We start from the raw sequence: 24,542 nt of genomic DNA, 5'->3' as shown, positions 1-24,542 counted from the left end.
GGCAGAGAACAAAGGAGGAAAGGTAATTCTTACAAGATGGTGAAGGTGCCGTTGTAGATGTTACGCTCCGGCACAGGCACTCTGCGGAGCCTCTGCTTTGGGCTGAAACCAGTACACGACAGCGTCTCATTTTTGCAGGTACAGAGCTCACATATGTTGATGTTCATGGTAGCATTCTCTTCTGGTTGCTCAGTTAAAGCTGTGTATGCCCTTTCCGGGGTATAATTTACAAAATGCACCACTGAATGCTGGGTCGTTGGGGGAAACACTGTCTCAGATGACTCTGGTTGAGGACTTACAGTAATTTCCAGATCCATAGGTGGAACTGTGACTTCAGTCAGATTTGGATGTTGACTCTGAGCCTGTTCTGTAAGTGTCACTTCAAGGTCCTTTGGAGGAGGAGCTGTAGTCTTCTTCGTGGTTGTAGAATGTTCAGCCTCTGTAATACGTTCTGGGGTAATGCTAAGCCCCAAGCCCACATGACGAAATGTGGTGCTGGATGACGCTGGATGCTGACCTTGATCCTTACTTGGAGTTGGAGCCGTCACCTCCTGACGGAATGGATATCGAACTACAACCTCCTTAGGTGGCTCTGGAGGCTGAGTTGGGGTCTCTTGCACAGTTGGAGAAGGCTCAACCTCCATATTGGATCCTGCAGTTACAGTAATTTCCAGGTCCATAGGTGGAACTGTGACTTCAGTCAGGTTTGGATGTTGACCCTGAATCTGTTCTGGATGTGCAAGTGTCATCTCAAGGTCCTTTGGAGGAGGAGCTGTAGTCTTCTTCGTGGTTGTAGAATGTTCAGCCTCTGTAATACGTTCTGGAGTAATGCTAAGCCCCAAGTCCACATGTTGAAATGTGGTGCTGGGTGACGCTGGATGCTGACCTTGATCCTTATTTGGAGTTGGAGCCGTCACCTCCTGATGGAATGGATATCGAACTACAACCTCCTTAGGTGGCTCTGGAGGCTGAGTTGGGGTCTCTTGCACGGTTGAAGGAGGTTCGGTCTCTGTAGTAGGTTCTGGAGTTATGGTAAGCCCCAGGTCCAAAGGTTGAACTGTGACTTTATTTAAGGTTGGATGCTGAACCTGAACCTGCTCTGACTGTGGAAATGTCATCTCAAGGTCCTTTGGAGGAGCTGTAGTCTGCTGCAGGGTTGTAGACCGTTTAACCTCTGTAGTAGATTCTGGAGTTATGGTAAGCTCCAGGTCCAAAGGTTGAACTGTCACATTTGGTGACCACAGATGCTGAGCTTGATCATGACGTGGTGTTGGAACTGCTGCCTCTTGATATATGGAAGGTTGAGCTACAAGTTCCTTAGGTGGCTCTGGAGGCTGATCTGGGGTCTCATGCATGGCTGGAGGAGGTTCAACCTCTGTAGTAGATTCTGGAGTTATGGTAAGTTCCAGGTCCAAAGGTTTAATTGTGACTTGATTTAAGGTTGGACGGTGAGACTGAACCTGCTCTGAACGTGCAAGTGTCACCTCAAGGTCTTTTGGAGGAGCTGTAGTCTTTTTCAGGGTTGTAGAATGTTCAACTTCTGTAATAGCTTCTGGGGTAATGGTAAGCCCCAAGTCCACATGATGAAATGTGATGCTGGGTGATGCTGGATGCTGACCTTGATCCTGACCTGGTGTTGGAACAGTCTCCTCCTGATATACTGGAGACTGAGCTACAACAACCTCCTTAGGTGGCTCTAGAGGCTGAATTGGGGTCTCCTGCATATGTAGAGAGAGTTCAGTCTCCTTAGTGAATTCTGGAGTGACGGTAAGCCCCAGGTCCAAAGGCTGAACTGTGACTTCAGTCAAGGTTGGGCGCTGAGCCTGAACCTGCTCTGGGTGTGCAAATGTCACTTCAAGGTCCTTTGGAGGAGCTGTAGTTTTCTTCAAGGCTGTAGAATGTTCAACCTTTGTAGTGGGTTCTGGAGTTACGGTAAGCTCCAGGTCCAAAGGTTGAACTGTTATATTGGGTAATGATAGATGCCGAGCTTGATCCTGACCCAGAGTAGGAACTGCCGCCTCCTGGTACACTGGAGGCTGAACTACAACCTCCTTAGGTGGCTCTGAAGGCTGATCTGGGGTCTCCTGCATGGTTGGAGGTTCAACCTCTGTAATGGGTTCTGGAGTTATGGTAAGCTCCAGGTCCAAAGGTTGAACTGTGACTTCAGTAAAATTTGGTTGCTGAGCCTGAACATGCTCTGGATGTGGAAGTGTCACCTCGGGGTCCTCTGGACTAGCTAGAGTCTGCTGCAGGGCCATAGAATGCTCAGCCTCTGTAGTAGGTTTTGGAGTTACAGTAAGCTCCAGGTCAACAGGTTTAACAGTGGCACTGGGCAAGTTTGAATGCTGAGCTTGATCTTGTCCTGGAGGTGCAACTGTCACCTCATTATGGACTGGAGGTTGTGCTACAAACTCCTTAGGTGGCTCTGGAGGCTGAGTTGGAGACTCCTGCTGGGTTGGAGAAGGTTCTACCTCCTTAAGGGGCTCCAGAGGTAGAGATGGGGCTTCTTGCAGGACTGGAGAGGATTCCACCTTCTCGGGAGACTGTGGAAGCTGAGAATGGGTCTCTTGAGAGACTGGAAAAGGTTCCACTTTGTCAGGGAGCTCTAAAGGCTGAGCTGGGGCTTCCTGCTGGACTGGAGATGGTTCTACCCTCTCAGGGGGCTCTGAAGGCTGAGCTGGGGACTCCTGCTGTGTGGGAGAAGGTTCCACCTCCTTAGGGGGCTCAGGGGATGTAGCTGGGGCCTGCTGGGGGACAGGGGACTGAGCTGGGGCCTCCTGCTGGGTTGGAGAAGATTCTGCCTCATTAGGGAGCTCTGAAGGCTGAGCTGGGGCCTCCTGCTGGACTGAAGATGGTTCTACCTTCTCAGGGGGCTCTGAAAGCTGAGGTGGGGCCTCCTGCTGAGTGGGAGAAGGTTCCACCTCTTTAGGGGGCTCAGGGGATATAGCTGGGGCCTGCTGGGGGACAGGGGACTGAGCTGGGGCCTCCTGCTGGGTTGGAGAAGGTTCTGCCTCATTAGGGGGCTCTGAAGGCTGAGCTGGGGCTTCCTGTTGGGCTGGAGATGGTTCTACCTTCTCAGGGGGCTCTGGAGGCTGAGATGGGGCCTCCAGCTGTGTTGGAGATGGTTCTACCTCCTTAGGGGGCGTAGGGGATACAACTGGGGCCTCCTGCTGAGTTGGAGAAGATTCTGCCTCATTAGGGCGCTCTGAAGGCTGAGCTGGGGCTTCCTGCTGGGCTGGAGATGGTTCTACCTTCTCAGGGGGCTCTGAAGGCTGAGCCGGGGACTCCGGCTGTGTGGAAGGTTCTACCTCCTTAGGGGGCTCAGGAGATACAGCTGGGGACTGCTGGGGGACAGGGGACTGAGCCGGGGCCTCCTGCTGAGTTGGAGAAGATTCTGCCTCATTAGGGGGCTCTGAAGGCTGAGCTGGGACTTCCTGCTGGGCTGGAGATGGTTCTATCTTCTCAGGGGGCTCTGGAGGCTGAGACGGAGCCTCAGTCTGGGTGGGAGAAGGTTCTACCTCCTTAGGGGGCTCCAGAGATACAGCTGGGGACTGCTGGGGGACAGAGGACTGAGCTGGGGCCTCCTGCTGGGTTGGAGATGGTTCTATCTCCTTAGGGGGCTGAGGAGATATAGCTGGGGCCTGTTGGTGAACTGGAGACTGAGCTGGGGCCTCCTGCTGGGTTGAAGATTCTGCCTCATTAGGGGGCTCTGAAGGCTGAGCTGGGACTTCCTGCTGGGCTGGAGATGGTTCTACCTTCTCAGGGGGCTCTGGAGGCTGAGATGGGGCCTCAGGCTGGGTGGGAGAAGGTTCTACCTCCTTAGGGGGCTCCAGAGATAAAGCTGGGGCCTGCTGGGGGATAGGGGACTGAGCTGGAGCCTCCGGCTGGGTTGGAGGTTTGACCTCCTCAGTGGGCTCTGGAGGATGAGCTGAGACTGCATGTTCATTTGCAGATGGTTCAATCTCCTTAGGGGGCTCTGGTGGCTCAGCTGGGACCTCCTGTTGGCCTGAAGCAGGTTCCATCTCCTTAGGAGGGTCTGGAGTCTGAGCTATGAGCTCTTGTTGGCCTGGAGGAGATTCATCTTCGGGGATCTCCGGAGACTGGGAAAGAGGCTTGGACTGGGTTGAAGAAAATTCAACCTGCTCCAGGGGAACTGGAGCCTGAGCCAGGACCTCCTGCTGCACTGAAGAATGTTCAACCTTAGTTGGCACTGGAGTTATGGAAACCTCCAGATCTGCAGGTTTAACTGTGATATTGGGCAATACTGGATGCTGAGCTCCACCAGGACCTAGAGGCGAGAATGTCACCTCATCATGTACTGGAGGCTGAGATACAACATCTGTAGAGGACTCTGGAGGCTGAGCTGTGTGCTCATGGTGAACTGGAGAAGTCCTGATCCCCTCATTGGGCTCTGGATGCTGAACTGGGACTGCATGCTGGAGTGGAGAAGTTTCTACACCCGCAACAGGCACTTGAGACAGAGATGAGCTCCACTGCTGGCTTGGAGGAAGTTCAATTTCCTCAGGAAGACCTTCAGGCTGAGCTGGGACTCCCTGCTGGACTGGAGAAGGTTCAACATTTTCAGGGGGTGCTGGATGCTGATCTGGGACCTCTTGCTGGATTGGAGAAAGTTCAATTTCCTCAGGAAGATCTTCAGGCTGAGTTGGGACTCCCTGCTGGACTGGAGAAGGTTCAACATTTTCAGGGGGGGCTGGACCCTGATCTGGGACCTCCTGCTGGACTGGAGAAGGTTCCAACTGCCCAGGGGACTCTGCAGACTGAGCTGAGGCCTCTTGTTGGGGTAGAGAAGTTTCAACCTCATTAGTGGACTCTGGAGTTATGGTAAGTGCCAGATCCACAGGTTTAACAGTGACATTGGGCAACGGCGGAAGCTGAGCTTGACTCTGACCTAGAGGAAAAACTGTTACCACATGATGCTCTGGAGAGTGAGCTGGGACCTCCTGTTGGGTTGGAGAAGGTTCATCCTCACCAGAAAGCTCTGGATGCTGAGCTGTGGCTTCCTGCTGGGTGGCAGAAGGATTAATTTCCTCAGAGGTCTGTAGATGCTGACTTGGGGCCTCCTGATGGGTTGCAGAAGGTTTAACCTCCCCAAGGGGATTTTGATGCTGAACTGGGGACTCTGACTGGACCGGAGGAAGTTCAATCCCCTCCAGAGACTCTGGATACTGAGTTGGGGTCTCTGGCTGAGTTGGAGAAGGCTCACCCTCCTCTGGGACCTGAGGGTGCTGAGCTGGAGCTTCTTGTTGGGTTGGAGAAGGTGCAACCTCCTCAGAGGTTTGTGGATGCTGACCCTGGCTCTCCTCCTGGGTTGAAGATTCACCCTTCTCAGGGGTCTGTGGAAATTGAGCTGGAGCCTCCTCCTGGGATGGAGATGGTTCTCCCTCCTCAGGGGCCTGTGGATGCTGGACTGGGGCCTCCTGCTGGGTTGAAGGTTTAACTTTCTCAGGAGTCTGTGGATGATGACCCTGGCTCTCCTCCTGTATTGAGGAAGGTTCAGCCTCTACAGGGGTCTGTGGAAGCTCAGCTAGGGGCTCCTGCTGGGGTGGAGCAGGTTCACCCTCTTCCTGGGTCTCTGGAGGTTTGGCCAGGGCCTCCTCCTGGGTTGAAGATGGTTCACCCTCCTCAGGGGCCTGTGATTGCTGAGCCAGGACCTCCTGTTGGGCTGGAGGAGGTTTAACTTCTCCAGGATACTCTGGATGCTGAACTGGGGTTTCCTGCTGTGTTGGAGGTTGCTCCTGTGTGGCAGATTCTGGGGATTCAGTTGGAGTCTCCTGTTGAACTGGCAAAGGTTCAGCCTCCTCAGGGGACTGTGGAGGCAGAGTTGGGGCTTCCTGCTGGGTGGCAAAAGGTTCCACATTAAGGGGCACAGAGAGCTGAGCGGCAGCCTCATGCTGACCTGGCAAAGGTCCCACCTCTGTAGTGGGTTCTGGTGTTATGGTAACCTGTACATCTGCAGGTTTAACACTGACATTGAACGGGTTTAAATGTTGAACATGATGGTGACCTGGAGGCGAAACTGTCACCTCATGATGCCCCAGAGGTTGAGCTGGGCCCTCCTGCTGAGTTGGAGAAGGTTCCACCTCCCCAGAAGGCAGCCCTGGAGGCTGAGATGGTTGGTTTTGGACAGTTGGTGAAGATTCTATCTCTCCTGGAGACTGAGCTGGGGTCTCCTGCTGGATTGAAGATTCTGCCTCATTAGGGAGCTCTGCAGGCTGAGCTGACGCCTCCTCCTGGCTTGAGGAAGGTTCAGCTTCTCCAAAAGGCTCTGGAAGCGGAGCTGAGGGACCATGCTGAGTTGCAGGTTTTACCTCCTCAGGATGCTCTGTAGGCTGAGCTGGGGTCTCCTGCTGAGTCAGAGAAAGTTCAAATTCCCCACTAGACTCAGAAAGCGGAGCTGGTAGTTCCTGTACGCTTGGAGGCTTAGCTTCCTCAGGAGGTTCTGAGGGCTGAGCTGGGGTCTCCTGCTGAGTTAGAAAAGGTTCAATCCCCCCAGGAGACTCAGAAGGCTGACCTGGTTGCTCCTGCTCACTCGAAGGCTCAACCTCCTCTGGAGGCTTAGCTGAGGTCTCTTGCTGCGTTGGAGAAGGTTCTGCCTCCTCAGTATGCTCAAGAGGCTGAGGTGGAGCCTCCTGCTGGGCTGTAGAAGATTCAACATCCTTAGGCTCTGGAGTTACGGTCAGTTCCACGTCCGCAGGTTTACGTGTAACACTGGGAAACATTAAATAAGCTGGATACTGACCTATAGTTGGACTCATCATGTCATCACTTAGTGAAATTTGAGGTAGATCCTCCATAGGAAACTCTGGAACTAGAGTTGGGGCCTCCGGCTGGACTGGGGCGGGCCCAGCCTCCTCGGGGCGCTCTGCAGGCTGAGCCGGGATCTCCGGCTGGACTGGGGTGGGCCCGGCCTCCTCGGGGCGCTCTGCAGGCTGAGCCGGGACCTCCGGCTGGACTGGGGTGGGCCCAGCCTCCTCGGGGCGCTCTGCAGACTGAGCTGCAGCCTCTGGCTGCACTGGGGTGGGCCCGAACTCCTCGGGGCGCTCTGCAGGCTGAGCCGGGATCTCCGGCTGGACTGGGGTGGGCCCGGCCTCCTCGGGGCGCTCTGCAGGCTGAGCCGGGACCTCCGGCTGGACTGGGGTGGGCCCGGCCTCCTCGGGGCGCTCTGCAGGCTGATCTGGGGTCTCCAGCTGGACTGGGGTGGGCCCGGCCTCTTCGGGGAGCTCTACAGTCTGAGCCGGGGCCTCCGGCTGGACTGGGGTGGGCCCGGCCTCCTCGGGGTGCTCTGCTGGCTGAGCCGGGGCCTCTGGCTGGACTGGGGCGAGCTCGGCCTCCTCGGGGTGCTCTGCTGGCTGAACCGGGGCCTCCGGCTGGACTGGGGTGGGCCTGGCCTCCTCGGGGCGCTCTGCAGGCTCAACTGGAGCCTCCTGCTGGATTGGAGAAGGCTCAGACTCCTCGGGGCGCTCTGGAGGCTGAGTTAGAGTTACAGTAAGTGCCAGATCCGCAGGTTTAACAGTGACATTGCGGAACCCTGGCTGTTGAGCTTCATTCTGATTTAGAGACGGCACATTTACCTCATGTGCTATCGGTTGAGGTACCATCTCAGATGGCTCTGGAGGTTGAGCTGGGGCCTCCTGAGGGGTTGAAGGTTCTACTTCCTCAGGGGCCTCTGTAGGTTGAGCTGAGGCTTCCTGCTGGACTGAAGAAGACTCAACCTCTTCAGGGGTACTTGAAGGCTCAGCTGGGGCCTCCTGTGGATTTACAGAATTTCCAGCTTCCTTAAGGATCTCTGAAGGTGGAGATGGAGGCTCCTGCTGAATTGGAGATGTTTCTGTCTCTTCAGGGGGCTCTGGATGCTGGGCCTGGGCCTCCACCTGAGGCAAAAAAGATTCAGCTTCCTCAGGGAACTCTAGATGATTTTGGGTCTCCTGCAGGAGTGGAGGAATTTCAGCCTCCTCAGGGAGCTTTAGAGGTTGATCTGGCTCCCCTAGGAAACCCATTGGTAGGTTCTCCTCAGGATATAGGATATCCATACCAGAATCTGAATAATCATCCTGCAACTGTTCTAGGAGCTCTTTGTTTGCAAATTGGTTTGGAGTTCCAACAATAACTTTGGCAAGCCTTCGATGCTCAGCTAGATCTTTCTCCAGGTTTGGGGGTGAAACAATAAATTTCGTTGCCTTTGAATTCTGACTATCCAGAGGTGGAACAAGTATTTCAAATGCTTGGTGATCTTCAGCCTGATCTAGACCTACAGTTTTAATCTTACTTTTGAGTTGAGGCGGTGAAGCTATGGTCTGATTCTGATCCCAGCCCAGCCTTGGAACCACCTCTGGGAGCCTTTCATGCTGGGTTGGCTTGTCATTCAGATCCTCATCTGCCTCTGGGGGCAGCTCGCCAACTGAATCCGTGTCCAGGAACGGAACCAAAGTCTCCGTCAACTGCTGAGGCGGGACCAACATCTGGGCTGGAGCAGAGGACCCCAAGTAATGAAAGCCCCCCGGCTCCGCTGGGGGTGTAAGGGCCTGGGGCGATTCGGGCGGGAGTTCAGAGGAGGGCGAAGGCCAGGGCTCGGTGGGCCCCAGGAGGTCGGAGGTCAGCTGGGCAGGGTCCAGGGCCCACTCCGGAGGCTGAGCTGCCTGGACCAGCAGCCACAATGGTTGCCACGCGAGGAGGAGCAGTGGGGCCCAGAGGCGCAGCCGGGACATGACACGCGCAGGCTCGGAGGCTCCGGGCGCAGCGACCCAGGCCAGTGGGGCGCCGGCGCCCGAGCGGGAGCCGAACCGTTATGGCAGCCCCGTGACGCGCGCGCACCGTTAGCAACTGCGCGCCCCTCCCCCGCCGACGTCCCACCCTTTATTTACGCCACCTTTATTTACGCCACCTTTATTAGCTCGGCGCAGAGGGGCACCACGCCCTGTTTCCAGAATCACCGGCGCCCAAGCCTCCCTTCCCCCTACGAGGGGCACAGCTACGTCCTGCTGCTCCCAGCGAGGCGGGACGTCCCGGAGTCCAGCGGCTCTGGGGTGGAAGGGTGGGGGAGTGCTGCCGTTTCCCAAGGAAGCCACAGGCCCTGGCATTCTGGGAAATTAAAAAATGCTAGTCCAGTTCTGGCGGTTTGAACTCGTCCTCTTCAAAGCTTAAATCCGAGAGACATTCTTCCTCCCCTTGGCCATCCTGCTTCCAAGAAAAGTAACTGACCTGCAGAATACGCACCGGTTAGGGCAGTGGGGCAAGGGAACACATTTTACAGCTACTTCTTCTAAATGTTGCCATTTCCTCTCAAGTCTCAATACACGTCTGAGTATTAAGTCGCCACTCTGTAAAGGAGGCTACCTACCACTGAATCAGTGATGGCTCCAAAATTTCTGTAGGAGGGGTTTTGGGGCGGGGGTGGGGGGGGGCAGGTGAGCATTTCAGTCTGGGAATGAGGGTCTGAAGCCAACAGAATAGCCCTCTGTTTACACTGGCATGGGAAAATTTCCCGCATCCCACCTTGACTCAACACAGCCGCCAATCTAGAAAAAGGAACACCACCACTTTTCAGAGGTCTGACCCTGTGTGTGCACATGGAGAAGGCACTCAGGATGTTGAAGTTAGCATGTGAAACAGTTTTCTTGAAATACTGTAATTAGCACCCAGTTTACATCCTTCACAGCCCTTTTTCTAGTCTGTTTTATTTGAGTCCTTGTTTATGGTCTGGCACAAGCTGTAGTACACAAACTTTAAGAGAGAAGGGTTTTATCTTATTCCCAGCACCTAGCACATAGTAATAGCTTTTAAATGAAACTGATTCCAAGACTGGCCTTATTTAGGAATGGATCTGTTGTTACAGTCAGGTTTCTGAAATCTTCGGCATCAATATGGAATCTCTTTCTCTTGCATTTCACAGGAAGCCAGACTTCTTAAAGTGTAAACTTGGGTAAGTCTGAAGTTTCCTTGACTGGCTTGATTTAAATTGAACTAAATAATTATTTTGCACAGAAAAAAACTTCAAATACTTTTTCAGAAAGCAACCATCTTTTCTTTCTCCACTCTCTTCCCTTCAAAACAAACTTTGCAACTTTGGAGTGAGTTAAATAATCAGGAATCTAGCCCCAAATTAAGTTTTCAATGACATGAAACACATCCTTTGCTCCTTTAAAAAAAAAAATTCTATATGTAGTACATTAATATCTTCTTTTAGAAATTACTTTGGCAACTTAATCCCTAATTCAGGGCATTAATATAAGTGATCTACAGAAAAGTTCTTCAGTAAAATATTTCGGACAAGATATGTATGAGATGCTGACATCTGGGTAATACACTTTAATTGAAAGGCATGATGGTTTTCAAACACTGTAGCATAATCTCACTTAAGGCCAGAGTTTCTCTGTTCCCAAATCCCTCATATTCTGTTTGAGGGGAGCTCTAAAAGGCTGTGTCATCTCCTGTGCCCACAATGGTAGGAGGACTCTGATCTAATTTGCTCTCCAAATTTCAAATGAGGGGTCAGAGCCAAGGGCCAGGACATCAGGAAAAGCCCCAGAAAGTCTCTGCACTCAAAGCAGTTTCAGAGTTTTACGTTTCCCAAAGGATGACAGAGCTAACTGTACAACATGCCGAAGTCTTCCAAATCCTGTCGGTTGCTTTAAATTATGGCTACACTGGCTATGGAACCCTCAAGCTTTAATCTCCACATACCTGTATTAAATCCTGTAGCTCCTCTTCCGTTCTAGCATCTGTAATCTCTTCACAGGGTCTATATTCCACAGCTATTTTACCACTTTCTGAAATAAAGTTAACAAGGAGCAAATCAAAATTTTTGTTGTTCTGAAACTTGCTGTATATAATGATAGCACCCAATAATTAGACATTCTTTTGATTTTTAAAAAATATTTTATTTATTTATTTGAGAGAGAAAGAGTGTACAAGCAGGGGGAACAGCAGAGGGTGAGGGAGAAGCAGGCAACCCACTGAACAGGGAGCCTGATGTGGGGCTCAATCTCAGGACCCTGGGATTATGACCTAAGCCAAAGGCAGACCTTAACCGACTGAGCCACTCAGGTGCCCCATAGACATTCTTTTGATTTCTAAAAGTAGAAAATAAAAGCATTTTCCTAGAAGTTTTCTCATCTCACATTTCAGTTTTTATCATAACTATTTTTTTAAAGATTTTATTTATTTATTTGAGAGACAGAGAGAAAGAGCTCGAGCAGGCGGGAGGGGCAGAGGGAGAGGGAGAAGCAGATTCCCCACTGAGCGAGGGAGTTGGACATGGGACTCGATCCCAGGACCCTGGGATCATGACCTGAGCTGAAGGCAGATGCTTAACCCACTAAGCCACCCAGGCACCCCATCATAACTATTTGTGAAAAAAATATATATGAAGTCATCAACCGTGAGGTTAAAAAAACTTTATGATCTCAGAGATAGGCACTAAGGAATAATGACATAGGAAGTTAAAACTGTGGAAACAAAAATGTTCAATCACAGTATGATTAAACAGACATTAGGTAGGGGTCAATGTGAGATCAAACCTGGAAAAGAGACCACTGTACTATGGCTGATACTTCGTATTAGAAACAAGGCAGTGTCTACTCCCTGGGAACCAAGATCCCACCAGATACAATGAACAATGTTTGGAGAGGGGGACAGACATTTGAACACTTTATTGGCAGAAACAGGCCCATGTACCTTACAGACAATACAATTTCCCTTAAGGCAAACTAGAGCCACAAGACTTTTTAGTCTGAGGAATTCTGAATGTGTACAGGGATACCATAGCATATTAGGGAGAGGTCAACAACCAAACGCTTTGTTTGGTTCTTAAAGGTCGTCGCTCAGAATTGACAGCTAATGGAGATTCTATCTGATGACTGGGGAAGTCAACCTTCACTGGAAGACTTGCCCAGGCTGGAAAGCTGAGACCAATCCAGGGTCAACTTTTACAAGCAAATAAGGCCTCTGAAACTTAGCTAGGATTTCTTAGTCTTTAAGACTCAAGGCTCTGAAGCAGGGGAGCAACTGTTTGGGGACCCTCTACTAATTATAAAATTTCCAGGAAAAAAAAGGCACCTGGGTAGCTCAGTTGGTTGGGTGTCCCACTCTTGATTTCGGCTCAGGTCATGATCTCAGGGTTGTGAGATCACGCCCAGCATGGAGCCTACTTAAGATTCTCTCTCTCCTCCCTCTACTCCTTCCCTGCCTCCCTCTTTTATTTTATAAATAAAATAATATTAAAAAATAAAATTGCCTTTGAGCACAGCCTGTAACATTCACACCACTGTAGCACTCAATAGGGAATACAATCAACACTATGCAATAGGAAGGCCACATTTAAGCTTCACAAAAACATAGCTGATCACTACATAAGAATCATGTTCACCCAATATGTCAGTGCCAGAAACAAAAACTGAAACTGAATTGGTTCCAAAAGCATAATCTAATAAATTCTCCAACAAGAAAATAATAATAAGAAATTAACATATTTTGTCTGCTTACCATGTTCCAGGGATAGTTCTAAGCTTTTTATATTCATCATCTCATTTACTCTTAAAATAACCCCCATGAGGTAAGCTGAATTATTAACCTTATTTTGCAGTTAAAGAAATTGCAGCTTAGAGAGACTAAACACCTTCAAATTTGACTATAAAACCTAAAATTGCATCAGAAATCTAAGAGACAGAGTTAGGACTCAACAACAGATGTCCAAAGCTTATAATCACTACACTACTTTGTGTTATAGGCAAGCACTCAAGAAAGACTGCGTCAAGCACTTTCTGTGCGGAGGCAAATCACTGTATATCTATACACTGGGGACAATAATGTTTACTGTCATTTTTCTCACAAATGCTGCAAAGAACAAATTTGAGACTGCTGCTTTGAAAGCATTTGCTGAATAAAAGAATATGAAGTGTTTTCCTCCAACTGACTTTTCAAAACGAGTTTATTTGCTCATGGAAACTGAAGTACTTTAAGGACGATCAAAAAAAAAGTACAATTAAGAAAGTCTTACCTAAAACCACAATCAACAGTTTCTGGAATGCATCTGACACTGCCTTCTGAATAGCAAGCTTCTGGGTTGTTTTCCTTTTCATCAGAAATGATAATGGCCCTAAATTCAACCAAAACAAATGGATTTAAAATACCTAGCTGAATGATAACTGATTTTTAGGTTATATGTTTAAAAATGAAAGTGCACCCCTGATTCTTAGATCATCATCTTAGCAACTAAGGGCAGGCATAACACAAGCAATCAGTAGAATGGCTCTGCTGTAGGTATATCCTGGCCGGGCACATTTTTACTGCTCTGATCTATCCCAGAAGTTCCTAAAGTACCAGAAGGGAGATGCAAGCCAAGAAGGTGGTACAAATCTCCCATCACTCACAGATTTCAAATGGACAAGTTGAAACTATACTCCTACAGGCCCTACCTACTCTCCTGTGCAGCAGGGGCTGGAATCACAGAGCGAGAGAGATCTGGTGGTAGTGCACATGGCCTGGTCTCTCCCTGAGCATCACCCATGGGAACCTACTCCACTCCATTTGCTAACAGCCCTGCCTCTGCCTTAAAACCCTAAGCCTAAGTGCTATGGACTGTGGGAAAAATCAGTACCAACTGGAATACCTTTTCTAGGAATCTATATTTGATTCTTTACACATCAGCCCTTTTATAGGAGGCAAAGGACCAAACATTTACACAAGAGTTTATTTAAATCTTTAGATGATGATTTTGCTGGGATCATTGAAGGCTACAAGAGATCTGTATTTGAAGGACTATTTTAGCACAAAGCAAATTCTTTTTTTTTTTTTTTTTTTTTAAGCACAAGGCAGATTCTTAACCAAAAATGGGAAAAACATTACTTCCCTCTTCCTAAACTTCTTGGCAGAAAGTCAGCTTTAGAATTTTAAAGCTAAAGGTTCTTTTAGGTATTGCCTATGATAAAAACCTGTATCGTAGGGTAGAAAAGCTCTGCCCAGGGCTTTAATAGCTTAGCAAGGGGGAGGGCTTGATGATATATCTGAAAAGATGAGTTTTAGAAAGAATGAGAGATTCTACCTCCACTCCACTCCACCCCATCCCTACCCCCACCGTGAACAGACCGTCTTCCAGCTTCTCCAAAGGCTCCTCGGCCATGCCGACGCCAGGACTCCTGCACCCATAGAGCGGCAACACCACCTCTAAAGCACAGAAGAATTTCAGGCTCTGCTTCTGAAGTGGTACCGCGGCATCTTCATTTTCTCTTTCTTCGAGGTCAGAAAGATCCTGAAGCTGTGAGGATTTTAAATTAAAGGTGCTTCCTAGGATCTCGACATAGATGCCAAGATGTTTTGGTATTAGAAATAAAACCTAAACTCCAACAAACCCAGCTAACAGTTGAGGAATCCTATAGCTTCAAAATCAGGTAAGATTTGCAAATGAATTATTAGATACAGACAACTGTTTTTTTTTTTTTTAATTCTATACCCTACACATACTAGCGAAAATTATGGACACCACCACCCAAGTCACTGAGAGTATTATTAATTCTATGTGGCAGGCCGATGCCTAGGTCCTTCCACTTAGAAGCCTCTCACATCTCTGCCCCACAACCAGGTCTCTCCTGAGTCCAGGATTTCAATGTTGAAACGAGTCTGATTAGTCAAAGAAAATCTATGAAGTTTACCTTGATGATCCTTTTTGACCATCCATTGAAACCAAAATAATAATTTGCCAATTCTTGGCATTGGGAGCTGTTTAGGGCAAGGGCCCGATGTTGAACCGCTTTATGTTTTGTGCCAAGACGAACCTAAAGACATAAGAGAGAGACCGAAAAATAGCACAAGCTGCCACAGAAGCTGATTTTGGACCCGCCAGAGATTGATCAAAACCTATTTCAGAGACTGGTTGTGAAGATTAAAAAGGGAACAACATTGTAAGCAATGAGCTCATAGTGAGCCCTAAATAAGTGGTATTTATTATTTTTAAGCTACAGTACTTTTCTGCATCATATCCAGGGCTTCTCATGAATTGAAAGATTTCCCTGACCTCTGGTGGTGAGAGCGATGATGAAAGCAACTAAGGAAGCCCTCCGGAAGCAAATTATGTAGGTGAGTAAAGGAAAGAACTTGTTTTTGTTGTCCCATCCTGTGGCTTGTGTTTGAGAATATGACCTACAGAGCAGACAAGATGGACCTGACATGGAGGTAGGACCTTAATCTGCAGCACCCTCCTCCCCAAATTACTAACCTGTTAGAACAAGGAATATACACACCTCTTTAAATTGTATAAGCAACTAAACAATTAGAGGTTCATTTGCATTCATAAGCCTTTTTGAGAATGCAAATACCTCCAGTGTTAACTCTCTATATAACTTAAGCTGGATGGTGAATTTCTTACATCCGCTAGTTCTGTCTTCAATGTCATTTCAACTTTAACCAGGGTGTCGTATATTAATATAGTCATAAAGATTCAAATGATGCAGATGAAGTCACACCACTATTAATTCTTTAGTTGTTCGTGCATCTTCCTCTATCACTAGTTTATAAGCTCCTTAAGTGCTGAAGGAACCGTATCTTATTCTTTTCTCATTCCTAAAACCGAGCACATTCTGTTGTGCATTGAGTGAATGAATGAAAGAATGAGTGATAAGAAAATGAAATTACTTTCTCCAGCTGAAGCTGCATGCTGGGAAGAAGAAATGAAGATGAACTTTTAAATGTTGAGTGCTGCAGGGGTGGCTCATGGTAAGGTATAGTGGAGTGTTCTGGACAACAAGGAAGCTTCAGAAGGGCCCCAAGCCTCTGAGTTGGGAGACAGCTGTCATCTTGGATAAGCTTGTCAGTTCTTGCTGGCAACCCTTTTCCTTCATGCTACTGAAAAAAAACACCTCTCTCAGGTGCCTTAGTCCTTTCCTTGATTCATTTTATTTAAGACATTATTCTTTTTTCTGTATTTATAAAAGGCAAAAAGTAACAACAACAACAACAAACCCAACCAGGAACTATGTGTAGTTGCCAAAGTAGAAAAGAACACATAAGTAAATTGGATAACAATTTTGGAAAGCAGGAGTAGTAACCCAAGGTTCTCTGTTAAACAAAGAAAGAAATCTAATATGAATGCTCTCTCCTGTCAACTATATATTGACTTGTAGAACATTTCCTTCATCACTCTCAGTGATGGGCCTTATGCTGTTAAATCTCAAAACCTAAATTTATGAAATGATCTTAATGTCCGATGAAAGAAAAAAAAACCTCATTACTCACAACTGATACAAAGTAATTGTGTCATAATCTGTAATATCTGAGTGGCTATGTGAATTTTTCACAGGCTACAAGCAGGCAGACCACAGTTTGCAAACTAAAGAATGTCTGACAGGTCATTTCAATCACAGGGAGTGAAGCCAGGATTGAAGAGGGTGTGAAGTAGGTAGTATACCTAGAGTCACATTTGAGGAGAGTTCTCAGATTCGATCAAGGTGAAATCAATAAGGAAAGGCATATGGTAAGAATAGGCAGCCAAGTCAGTATGAAGTAGCCAGATTAAGAAGCCAGTCAGAGAAGGCTGACGAAGACATACAATTATAAAGTGAAAGGCTCGGAAATCTAAGTCTCACTCACTTATTCAGAGGAAACGACATGGTCCTTGATAGAGAAATGGTGATTGAATTGAGGCACATACTGAAATATAGTTCTGGAGCTCTCGGAAAGTAAAATGGACAGTATGCTTAGTATGGAATAAAGTTTCTGTCATGCATTAAAGAATGTTTTAACCATTTTCTGGGAACTTAAGGGAGTCCTGAATAGGCAGTTTAAGAGTGATGATGATGGTAATGACAATGAAGCATCCTTTATATACAACGGATCGAAGAGTTTATCATTTTATTGTTTTATTTTTTTTTAAGATTTATTTATTTGAGAGTGTGAGAGTGAGAGTGAGTGACAGAGAGAGAGAGCACAAGAGCACAGAGGGAGAGGGAGAAGCAGACTCCCCGCTGAGCAGGGAGCAGGAGGTGGGGCTGGATCCCAGGACCTCGGGATCTTGACCTGAGCTGAAGGCAGACACTCAACCGACTGAGCCACCCAGGTGCCCCTAGAGTTTGTCATTTTAAATCCACATAATAGTAAATATAAGCAAGACTCTTCTGAAGAATCCTTAAATTAAGGGGCAGCATAAAATGACACAGGATTTAACATCAGTAAGTTGGGGTTTGATCTCTAGCTTCCAGTTATTATCATGAACCTTAAGTAAATCACTTAACTATCCTGAGTTCTAGTTTCTTTGTCTAAAAAGAGAAAACAAACAAACAAAAAACCCCAGGGAAACCAGAGGATGCATCTGAAAGCATTCTGTAAATCAGGGTGCTGCACAGATGGCAGTCTGTTATAACGGAGTTCAGCACTTCGTTCCAGTGGAGTTAGAAATTTCCTATTTGGACCCACCTTCACTGGAGAATTCTGAAAAAGATGCTTCTCGTGGCATGCCTTTTGAGCTCTGTGGGCATCCCTTGCTGAATAAAACTTGATGATGGCATAGAAACCAGGACGGGCCACTGCAGCGTTTGGGAAGACTCGGACCGAATACAGAAGGCCAAACTGGGAGAACACTGTGAACAGAGAATGCTGTGGGGTGGTCCCACACCAAGTAAATGCATGAAATTTCACGCCCAGAAACCGAAACTGCCCGTTCCCCTATATTCCCTAAACCCTTCTGCACAGGCAACCCCAAGCACTTCTCATTTCATGAACAGGCCTCCCTCTGAAATCCTAAGATTCGAAAAGCATTAGAAGTCAACAGGTGCTGGCTGTTGAGAGTTACCTCCCAGAAATCTGTTGGGGCTGATAGACCGCTGGGGTCCCCTCTAGAACTAAGATTCCTCTCGGCGGACACTACAAGGCGCGTGAGGCGCTAAGGACAGACTCCAGGGCTCCCAGTCACCGCCGGAGGGAGGGGAGACACGGCCTTCTCCATCCCTCCCTCCATCCCGGCTCGGCTCACATGCAAGGCCTCGGCCGTGGGCCCAGAACTCAGTTCCCACACCAGCAAGGTTTTGTCACTTTCGGTGGGAACCGCAAAAGAGACCAACTCCGCCATCCTACCAACACTACGCATGCGCGACTAAGTTCAGGCTGCAGTGCGCCTGCGCAAGGCGCGCCCGCGCTTTTTAAAAAAGGACTTGTGCGAGGGGGCGGGGCCAGCTCAGCGTGGGGTGGGGCGAGGGCTGTTCCCGGACCTCTCCCTGGCCCCTCCCGCTCTGGGCGGGTCTCTGACTCTACCTCCCCTCCCGCAACCCCACCACGTCAAAGTAGTAGAGTTTAGTGCTTTCATTCAAGTGTATTTTTAGGGTAGAGTCCAAAGGGTGAGCTTGCCGGATTCTAGGGCACGGATATCTTTATAGCACCCGGCTTCAAAATCCTTAAAAAGTGTTCGCTGATTTTCCGTAATTTTGGTGAATTGTGTAAGTGTGCTTGTTGGGATGAGAGGATGTGGGAGTTTGGCCGGCAGAGTGAGAAGGAGAGATAAATTCGGAAAAATCAAAGAGTGAGTCCCAGTAGGGCACCAACACTGGAGTTCATGGTGCTCTTGCAAAAGGGCCGTTCAAAGCACCCAGTCAGCTATTTTGAGGACTAACACACTGAGAGGGACAATAGGTCCTAATGATCCTTATTTTAATCCCAGAATGCCTGAGCCAGAAGGGACCTTACAAAACATCTCCCGAGGTTTCTAAGCAATGGTCTTCAGACTAGTGCTGATCTGTGACGAAGTTTTCACCAGTCCTTGGCAAAACAAGAAAAGGATAATATAATCAGGGTTTAAAATTTTTTTCATAAGACAAAATCTATTCCATTTTGTTATCCTACAAATATGACCTTCATTCTTCTTTCTTTTTTCATTTGTTTTTTATTTTTCTATTTTTAAAATTATTTATTTATTTGAGAGAGCAAGAGAGAGAGCACAAGCCACGGGGTGGGGTAGAAGAAAAGGGAGAAGCAGACTCCCCACTAAGCGAGAGTCTGATGGGGGACTCAATCTCAGGAGCCCCCCAAGATCATGACCTGAGCCGAAGGCAGACACTTAACCAACTGAGCCACCCAGGCACTCCATGACCTTCATTTCTCATGCTAAATATTGTGCTATGAAAAGATGCTGATAGACGATAGTTGTTTTGATTAATCCTCTTACTTGGGCATTAAAATAAAAAGTTGGGAATCTTAACTTGGTCTTAACTTTTTTGACATTTTACTGGTCTGTGGAATCCAAAAGTTAAGGCTCAGAAGTAGAGACATCAGTGGCCCAGGTGGGACAGTTTAGTCAAACAGTATTGATGGTAGCAATGTGCAGGACATTCCTTCAATGGCCCCTTTTCTGTATTTGCGTTGTCCTTATGCAAGCTTTACTCCACATCAGCACCTTCAGATCCCAAAATGAGATGTCTTTTTTTTTTTTTAACATCTGGATTTCAGCCCATTCTCTGAAAGCACCCCCAAATCATTGGCACCTGGCACCATCTCTTGGCCCCAACACCACTTTTTCCACCTCAATATGCAAGGCCCTTAGCCCCACCCATTACCTACTTTTGAACTTTCCCTCTTACTTTGAAAATAGTTGGCTTTGGAGGAATAAGTAGGATCCTGATACTGTTTCAAACCAAAAATTGTAGAGTTTGCTACCCATTTCATTATCCACTGTATTCATTGTATGTATCCATTCATTCACTGTACCCATTATTTGTGTATGTCTCTGGGTAGATTATGAACACTTCAAGAACAATTAATTTGGTTTATTTTCCTTCTTCTAGTACCTACCACACTCCTACTAGATTAGGTACTCGAATATATCTGGAATTAAAGATGAATAAATGAACACATTCTTTTCACAAGGAATGCTTTAATAACTCCCAAAAATATAACAACTTTTTCATTGTGGTCCTCTTGGTTTGCAAATGACAGTCAGGAACCACAGGCCTGGGCCCGGATGGGTACATGGAGGAAGCCTGAGAAAACAATTTATTCCTGGGGCTCTGGTCAGTTTTATTTGTAAATGGAAAGGAAAGAAAATAATGTGAAGTGGAGGCAAGAGGAAGAAGAAATGAAGAATTCCCGAGTGAGAAGAGCTCTAGAATGACTCCACAGTGGCCCTGTCCCCTGTCTCATCCCAAGAAACATCCTGTCATCCAGTAGGAGAGTGGCCGGCCTGCACAGTGCAACCTCCATGCTACCCTGTGGAGAGAAGAAAAATTGGTTCTTGCTTATTACGTAGTAAGCTCCTTCTCCACATGCATGGCCCAACTCTTAGTGAATCTCTCAGGCAGAGCAGTGCTCAGAATCCCCTTCATTCCTAGCTTTCTGGTCTGTCCTCCTGTGGCCCCTCTGATTCTTCCTTTAAATTTCCCTTATCTCTGGTGTTTGTCCTCTTCCACCATTCAGTACGCTTCCACATTTTCAAATCCTTATCTCCCTTTGAAGTGGGAAAGCACCATTTTATGGACTGAGAGTTAATAAATACATAAAAAGGTAAGTAATCAATCAATCAATCAATCTCAGGCACAACCACTGACTCTCCCTCCAGAAAGGGTCAGCCCTAATAGTCATCAGTGTCCCTTCTGCATGGTTATTTCTAGAGTAGGCAAGGCACTTGATTCCCTCCATCCTCACAGACGCCTGGAGAGGCAGCCATTTGTATCCTGTACACGTCTGGTTTGAAGCTCAGAAGAGTGAAGTAACCATCCCAACGTCCACCACTGGTAAGCTGACAGCTTTGGGGCTATCTGCTCAGCGGAGGAGCTATACACTTTTTACAGAAAATGTTGCTGCCCCGGGTGCCTGGGTGGCTCAGTTGGTTAAGCGTCTGCCTTCGGCTCAGGTCATGATCCCAGGGTGGTGGGATCGAGTCCCGCACAGAGGCCCGCAGCAGACTCCCTGCTCGGCGGGGAGTCTGTTTCTCCCTTCCCCCTCCCCCCTGCTTACGCATGCATGTGCGCATGTGCTCTCTCTCTCTCTCTCTCCCTCTCAAATAAATAAATAAATAAAATATTAAGAAAAGAAAATGTTGCTGCCAATCAGGGAGAGGGGTCTCCGAGGCAAGTGTGATGTATAGCTTAGTTGCTCCCAGGCCTCCAGCTGATTAACTAAGCAGGGACACGGGGTCCAAGCTGAACCAATCAGATTCTTTAACCCGGGCACTTGGACTGGGACGGAGCCTAGGCAGTCTCTGTGGCTGCTTAGGACAGTCGCCCGTCAACTTGGGGCAGCCTTAGTCTATCTGGTGGAATGTGGAGCAGAGAATGCAACTCTACAAAGAAAACAGTGAAGCAGATGCCCCAGGAAGCAGAAACTTGCCCGGAAGAGCTCACTGACAGTTTCCAGCTCTGCTTCCGCTGTTTCCTGAGGTCCAGCCGCACCAACGTAAGCTCAGTGAGACACTTTGTCCCCTCAGGATTCATCTCCCTCAGCTAAATCATGTTGCTTTGTTACTGCATCCAAAAGAGTTTTATTTTTAATTTTTTTAAAGATTTATTTATTTTTGAGAGAGAGGAAGAACGAGTGGGGAGAGGGGCAGAGGGAGAGAGAGAGAGAATCCCAAACAGACTCCCCACTGAGCCGGTAGCCTGGTACAGGCCTCAATCCCACGACCCTGAGATCATGACCTGAGCGGAAATCAAGAGTCAGACACTTAACCAATTGAACCACCCAGGCACCCCCCAAAAGAGTTTTAATACAACATCAGAGAAAGACCCAGATCCCAGGTCTTGTAAGTCAGAGTCCCAAGCCCTGCCACTCTTCCACATCTTTCTAGACTATGAAAGGATCTAGTCCTTGCCTACTGTGCCTTTTTCTGTCACTACATCCTTCCTGGGACTCTGCCTGCTAACTTGGTCCCCCAGTGTCCTCCTCACCAGTTCTTCATCCCCCCTGCTCCGGACACAATCTTTTTTGCACAGATGATGGATGAGAGAAGACTGGGGCTCAGTAGGTCTGAAAGGGAGAGAGAGAGAGTACCTGTGAGAACACAGAGGACAGTCCCAAAGACTGAGGCAGACATAGGCTGTCCCTGCACTGGCATGGGCCACCCAGGGGCTGAATATTTCCAGATTAGGCAAGGCCTCCCTCCCAGAGGCCTATTTAGACATCCTTACAATGGCGATCAGGGGTGTCAGGGGTGGGGGCAGGAGAGGCAGGACGACCGTTTACCACCATACTTCCTAACTAGGGTAGATGGTGGTTTACTCCACGTTTGAGGATTTCTAGGGAGAGGAAATGTCAAAACAGGCAGCACAGAGACCAAGGTGAATCTCGCCTGATGAGGGAAGCTCTTCAGATGGAGTCCAGGGATAGTACTCAGAGTATGAAGGAGGGAGAGAAGGTCCAAGTCATGGACTTATGGAGCCTCCTGGGGTGGCTCTGAGGTGGGGAGTTTGCACTTGGCCTTTAATCAGACCATTAACCAAAGTTAGTCCTTGATGGTTAGAGCTGAGCTTCAGGGCCACCAGCCTGGCATTCGGGACTGGTTCTATGAGACTCAGTTTGCTCATCTGTAATGTGGGCGTGGAAATAATTTCCATCACATGAAAAGCTGGGTGAAATAGACTCTGCAGGTGAACTCCTTGGGCCGTCCCTCTGGGGACATTCTCAGGCTTGGAGTGGGAAGAGAAGTCCTGTGAGTAGGGCCTGGTCATCTCTCTCACCTCTCCCACCCTGGGGCCCTGGCCAGACCTTGACAGTCCTCGTGGCAAATGTTTTCGGAGTGACTTCGGTAATCGTTGCACCAGTAGTGGCTGTTGATCTGGAAGATTCCATAGTCGAAGCTGCCATCTGCGTTTTCATTTACCTTTGATATGTTGAAGTTGCTTTCCACAAAAGCCAGACACAGCCCTTTGAGCAGGGAGAAGAGGGTTTTCAGAGGGCGCCGAGCTGAGGGAGGAGGAGCGAGGGAGACCAGGAAGCAGAAGGAAGGGATAATTCCTGAGAGACTGGAAGGGCCAAGTAGGCTAGAAACACCCATTGGCTTCTCCCCTCACCCTTTGTCCCACCCGCCCGCCCCTCAGTACAACCACTCATCACCTGTCTGCCCATCCATGCTTCCTGTACCTACTGACCACCTACGGTGTGCCAGGACCTGTGTAAAGCCCCGTGAGGGACACTTAGCTGGGTCAAATGTAGACGCTGCCTTCAAGGGGCCTATAGTACGAGAAGGACGATCTGTACCTTAAAAAGGCACAAAACAAGATAAAAGGAGAAAGACAGCCCAAGACCAATGTGCACGAATTCTGGGCGAAAGGGAGTTATCCCTACCGCGGTATGGGATGAAGCCTTTGCATCGCCTGTTCCCTCTGCGTGCAATGCTCTTCCCCGGACATCTGGGTGACCAGTGCCACTCAGTGTCACCTCCTTGACTTCCCCTTCCAGGACAACGTTACCTACCACTGCCCCTGCTTTATTCTTCTGCATAACATTTATCACCACTGGAAGTACTTCCTATATATTCGTGTCTTTGTTTCTTGCTTGCCTCTCTCCCCAGAATGTGAACACTGTGAAGGAAGGGGCTTTGTCGGTGTCTCCATCCCCAGCACTGAACATAGTTCCTGGTACATAGTAAGTGATCAGTTAGTAATTGCGGAGCGAATATGGAATGTTGGGAAGGTCTTCTTGGGGAGAGCTGTGTTTCGAACTTGGTTTTGAAAGATGAACGACAGAGAGAAAGATGGCCAGCTAGGGCGTGACCAGGAGAGGAGGAGAAAGGGGGGGTGTGGGAAGCAGCACTCACAGTCATTCAGGGAGTAGCCCTCAAACCCGTCCAAGTCCTCCTTGCGCAGCACCCTGGCCAAGTCACAGCGATTGATGAGGCTGGCTTGACTTATGGCAATGAGGCAGCTGACCAAGGACACGAGTAGTGCCCCCGTCATCTTCGGAGGGCAGAAGGTGCGGTCAAGGGCCCGCGGTTCCGAGGGTCTCATAGACGTGCCGCTGGTCTTCTCCAAGCACCTGAGGAATCTGGAGAGAGCAGCCGTATGTCCTCGCTCACACACAGCCCCACCTGGCTATGTCTCTTTCCTCTCATTTATTATCGTCTACTTGTTTATTACAGAGACCTTCAAATATTTACAAATAAGAGAAGAGTAGCAGGCATCTTCATGTGCCCATTTCCCGGTGTCAACATCAAAAAGCCAAGGCTGATCCCCTTTCATCTATAGATCTTCACCCCGTTTAGCTATTCTCACTCTTGTAATGGGCACCAGGCTACGGGCAGTATTTGGGTACGGAGTGGGGAGTGAGAGTGGCGAGGGGATTAATGAGAACCGTACTCCACTGGTATTTGTGCACGTGGATCTGAGCATGTGCTTGCAGAGGAACGGCTAGGACACTGGGTGCTGAACTCCCCCCAACCCCACACCCCCAGATACACGACGCAGGACTTTCCCCCAGGGCATACCCTGCCTTGTGCAATTCCTAGGAAGCTGTTTATGGGTCCTACACTTTCCTTTCCACTCGAAGGTGCATCTCATAAAGCAAGTCAAAGTGACCTCGCTGTAGAAATAACCTTCACCTTCACGCTCTCTGTGTGT

The 24,542-nt window shown here is 48.5% G+C and overlaps 3 protein-coding genes across 5 annotated transcripts in view; all 3 read right to left on the bottom strand.

Moving 5' to 3' along the window:
* The window catches only part of LOC113265672 (titin-like), a 46,895-nt gene extending 38,169 nt beyond the window's left edge, over window positions 1-8,726 (bottom strand). Inside the window, exon 1 of the mRNA XM_057318215.1 lies at window positions 34-8,726. Within this exon, the coding sequence (XP_057174198.1) occupies window positions 34-8,726 (8,693 nt within the window). The remainder of the gene's footprint in view (window positions 1-33) is intronic.
* A 162-nt stretch (window positions 8,727-8,888) lies between these two features.
* On the bottom strand, window positions 8,889-18,096 carry RDM1 (RAD52 motif containing 1). 2 transcript variants are annotated; one of them, XM_026512585.4, is made up of 7 exons: window positions 17,978-18,096; window positions 17,422-17,601; window positions 14,667-14,789; window positions 14,104-14,272; window positions 13,016-13,114; window positions 10,702-10,787; window positions 8,889-9,219 (listed from the first exon to the last, which is right to left on the bottom strand). In XM_026512585.4, exons 1-7 carry the CDS (start codon window positions 18,089-18,091, stop codon window positions 9,118-9,120), a joined length of 873 nt encoding a protein of 290 aa, XP_026368370.4. In that variant the 5' UTR covers window positions 18,092-18,096; the 3' UTR covers window positions 8,889-9,117. The 2 variants fall into 2 exon arrangements, with proteins under 2 accessions (XP_026368370.4, XP_057173970.1); XM_057317987.1 differs by lacking the exons at window positions 8,889-9,219; window positions 10,702-10,787 and having other exon boundaries at window positions 14,104-14,181.
* Window positions 18,097-19,878: 1,782 nt separating this feature from the next.
* LYZL6 (lysozyme like 6) lies at window positions 19,879-23,964 on the bottom strand. Of its 2 annotated transcripts, none has more exons than XM_057317963.1 (4): window positions 23,744-23,964; window positions 22,665-22,851; window positions 21,876-21,954; window positions 19,879-20,199 (listed from the first exon to the last, which is right to left on the bottom strand). In XM_057317963.1, exons 1-4 carry the CDS (start codon window positions 23,931-23,933, stop codon window positions 20,011-20,013), a joined length of 645 nt encoding a protein of 214 aa, XP_057173946.1. In that variant the 5' UTR covers window positions 23,934-23,964; the 3' UTR covers window positions 19,879-20,010. The 2 variants fall into 2 exon arrangements, with proteins under 2 accessions (XP_057173946.1, XP_026369005.3); XM_026513220.4 differs by having other exon boundaries at window positions 19,885-20,199; window positions 22,693-22,851.
* Between the last annotated feature and the right edge of the window lie 578 nt (window positions 23,965-24,542).

Source organism: Ursus arctos, unplaced genomic scaffold, assembly GCF_023065955.2.
Source record: "Ursus arctos isolate Adak ecotype North America unplaced genomic scaffold, UrsArc2.0 scaffold_24, whole genome shotgun sequence".
NCBI lineage: Eukaryota > Metazoa > Chordata > Mammalia > Carnivora > Ursidae > Ursus > Ursus arctos.
The sequence above is the reverse complement of the archived record's forward strand: the minus strand, read 5'-3'. Positions and strand labels throughout refer to the sequence as shown.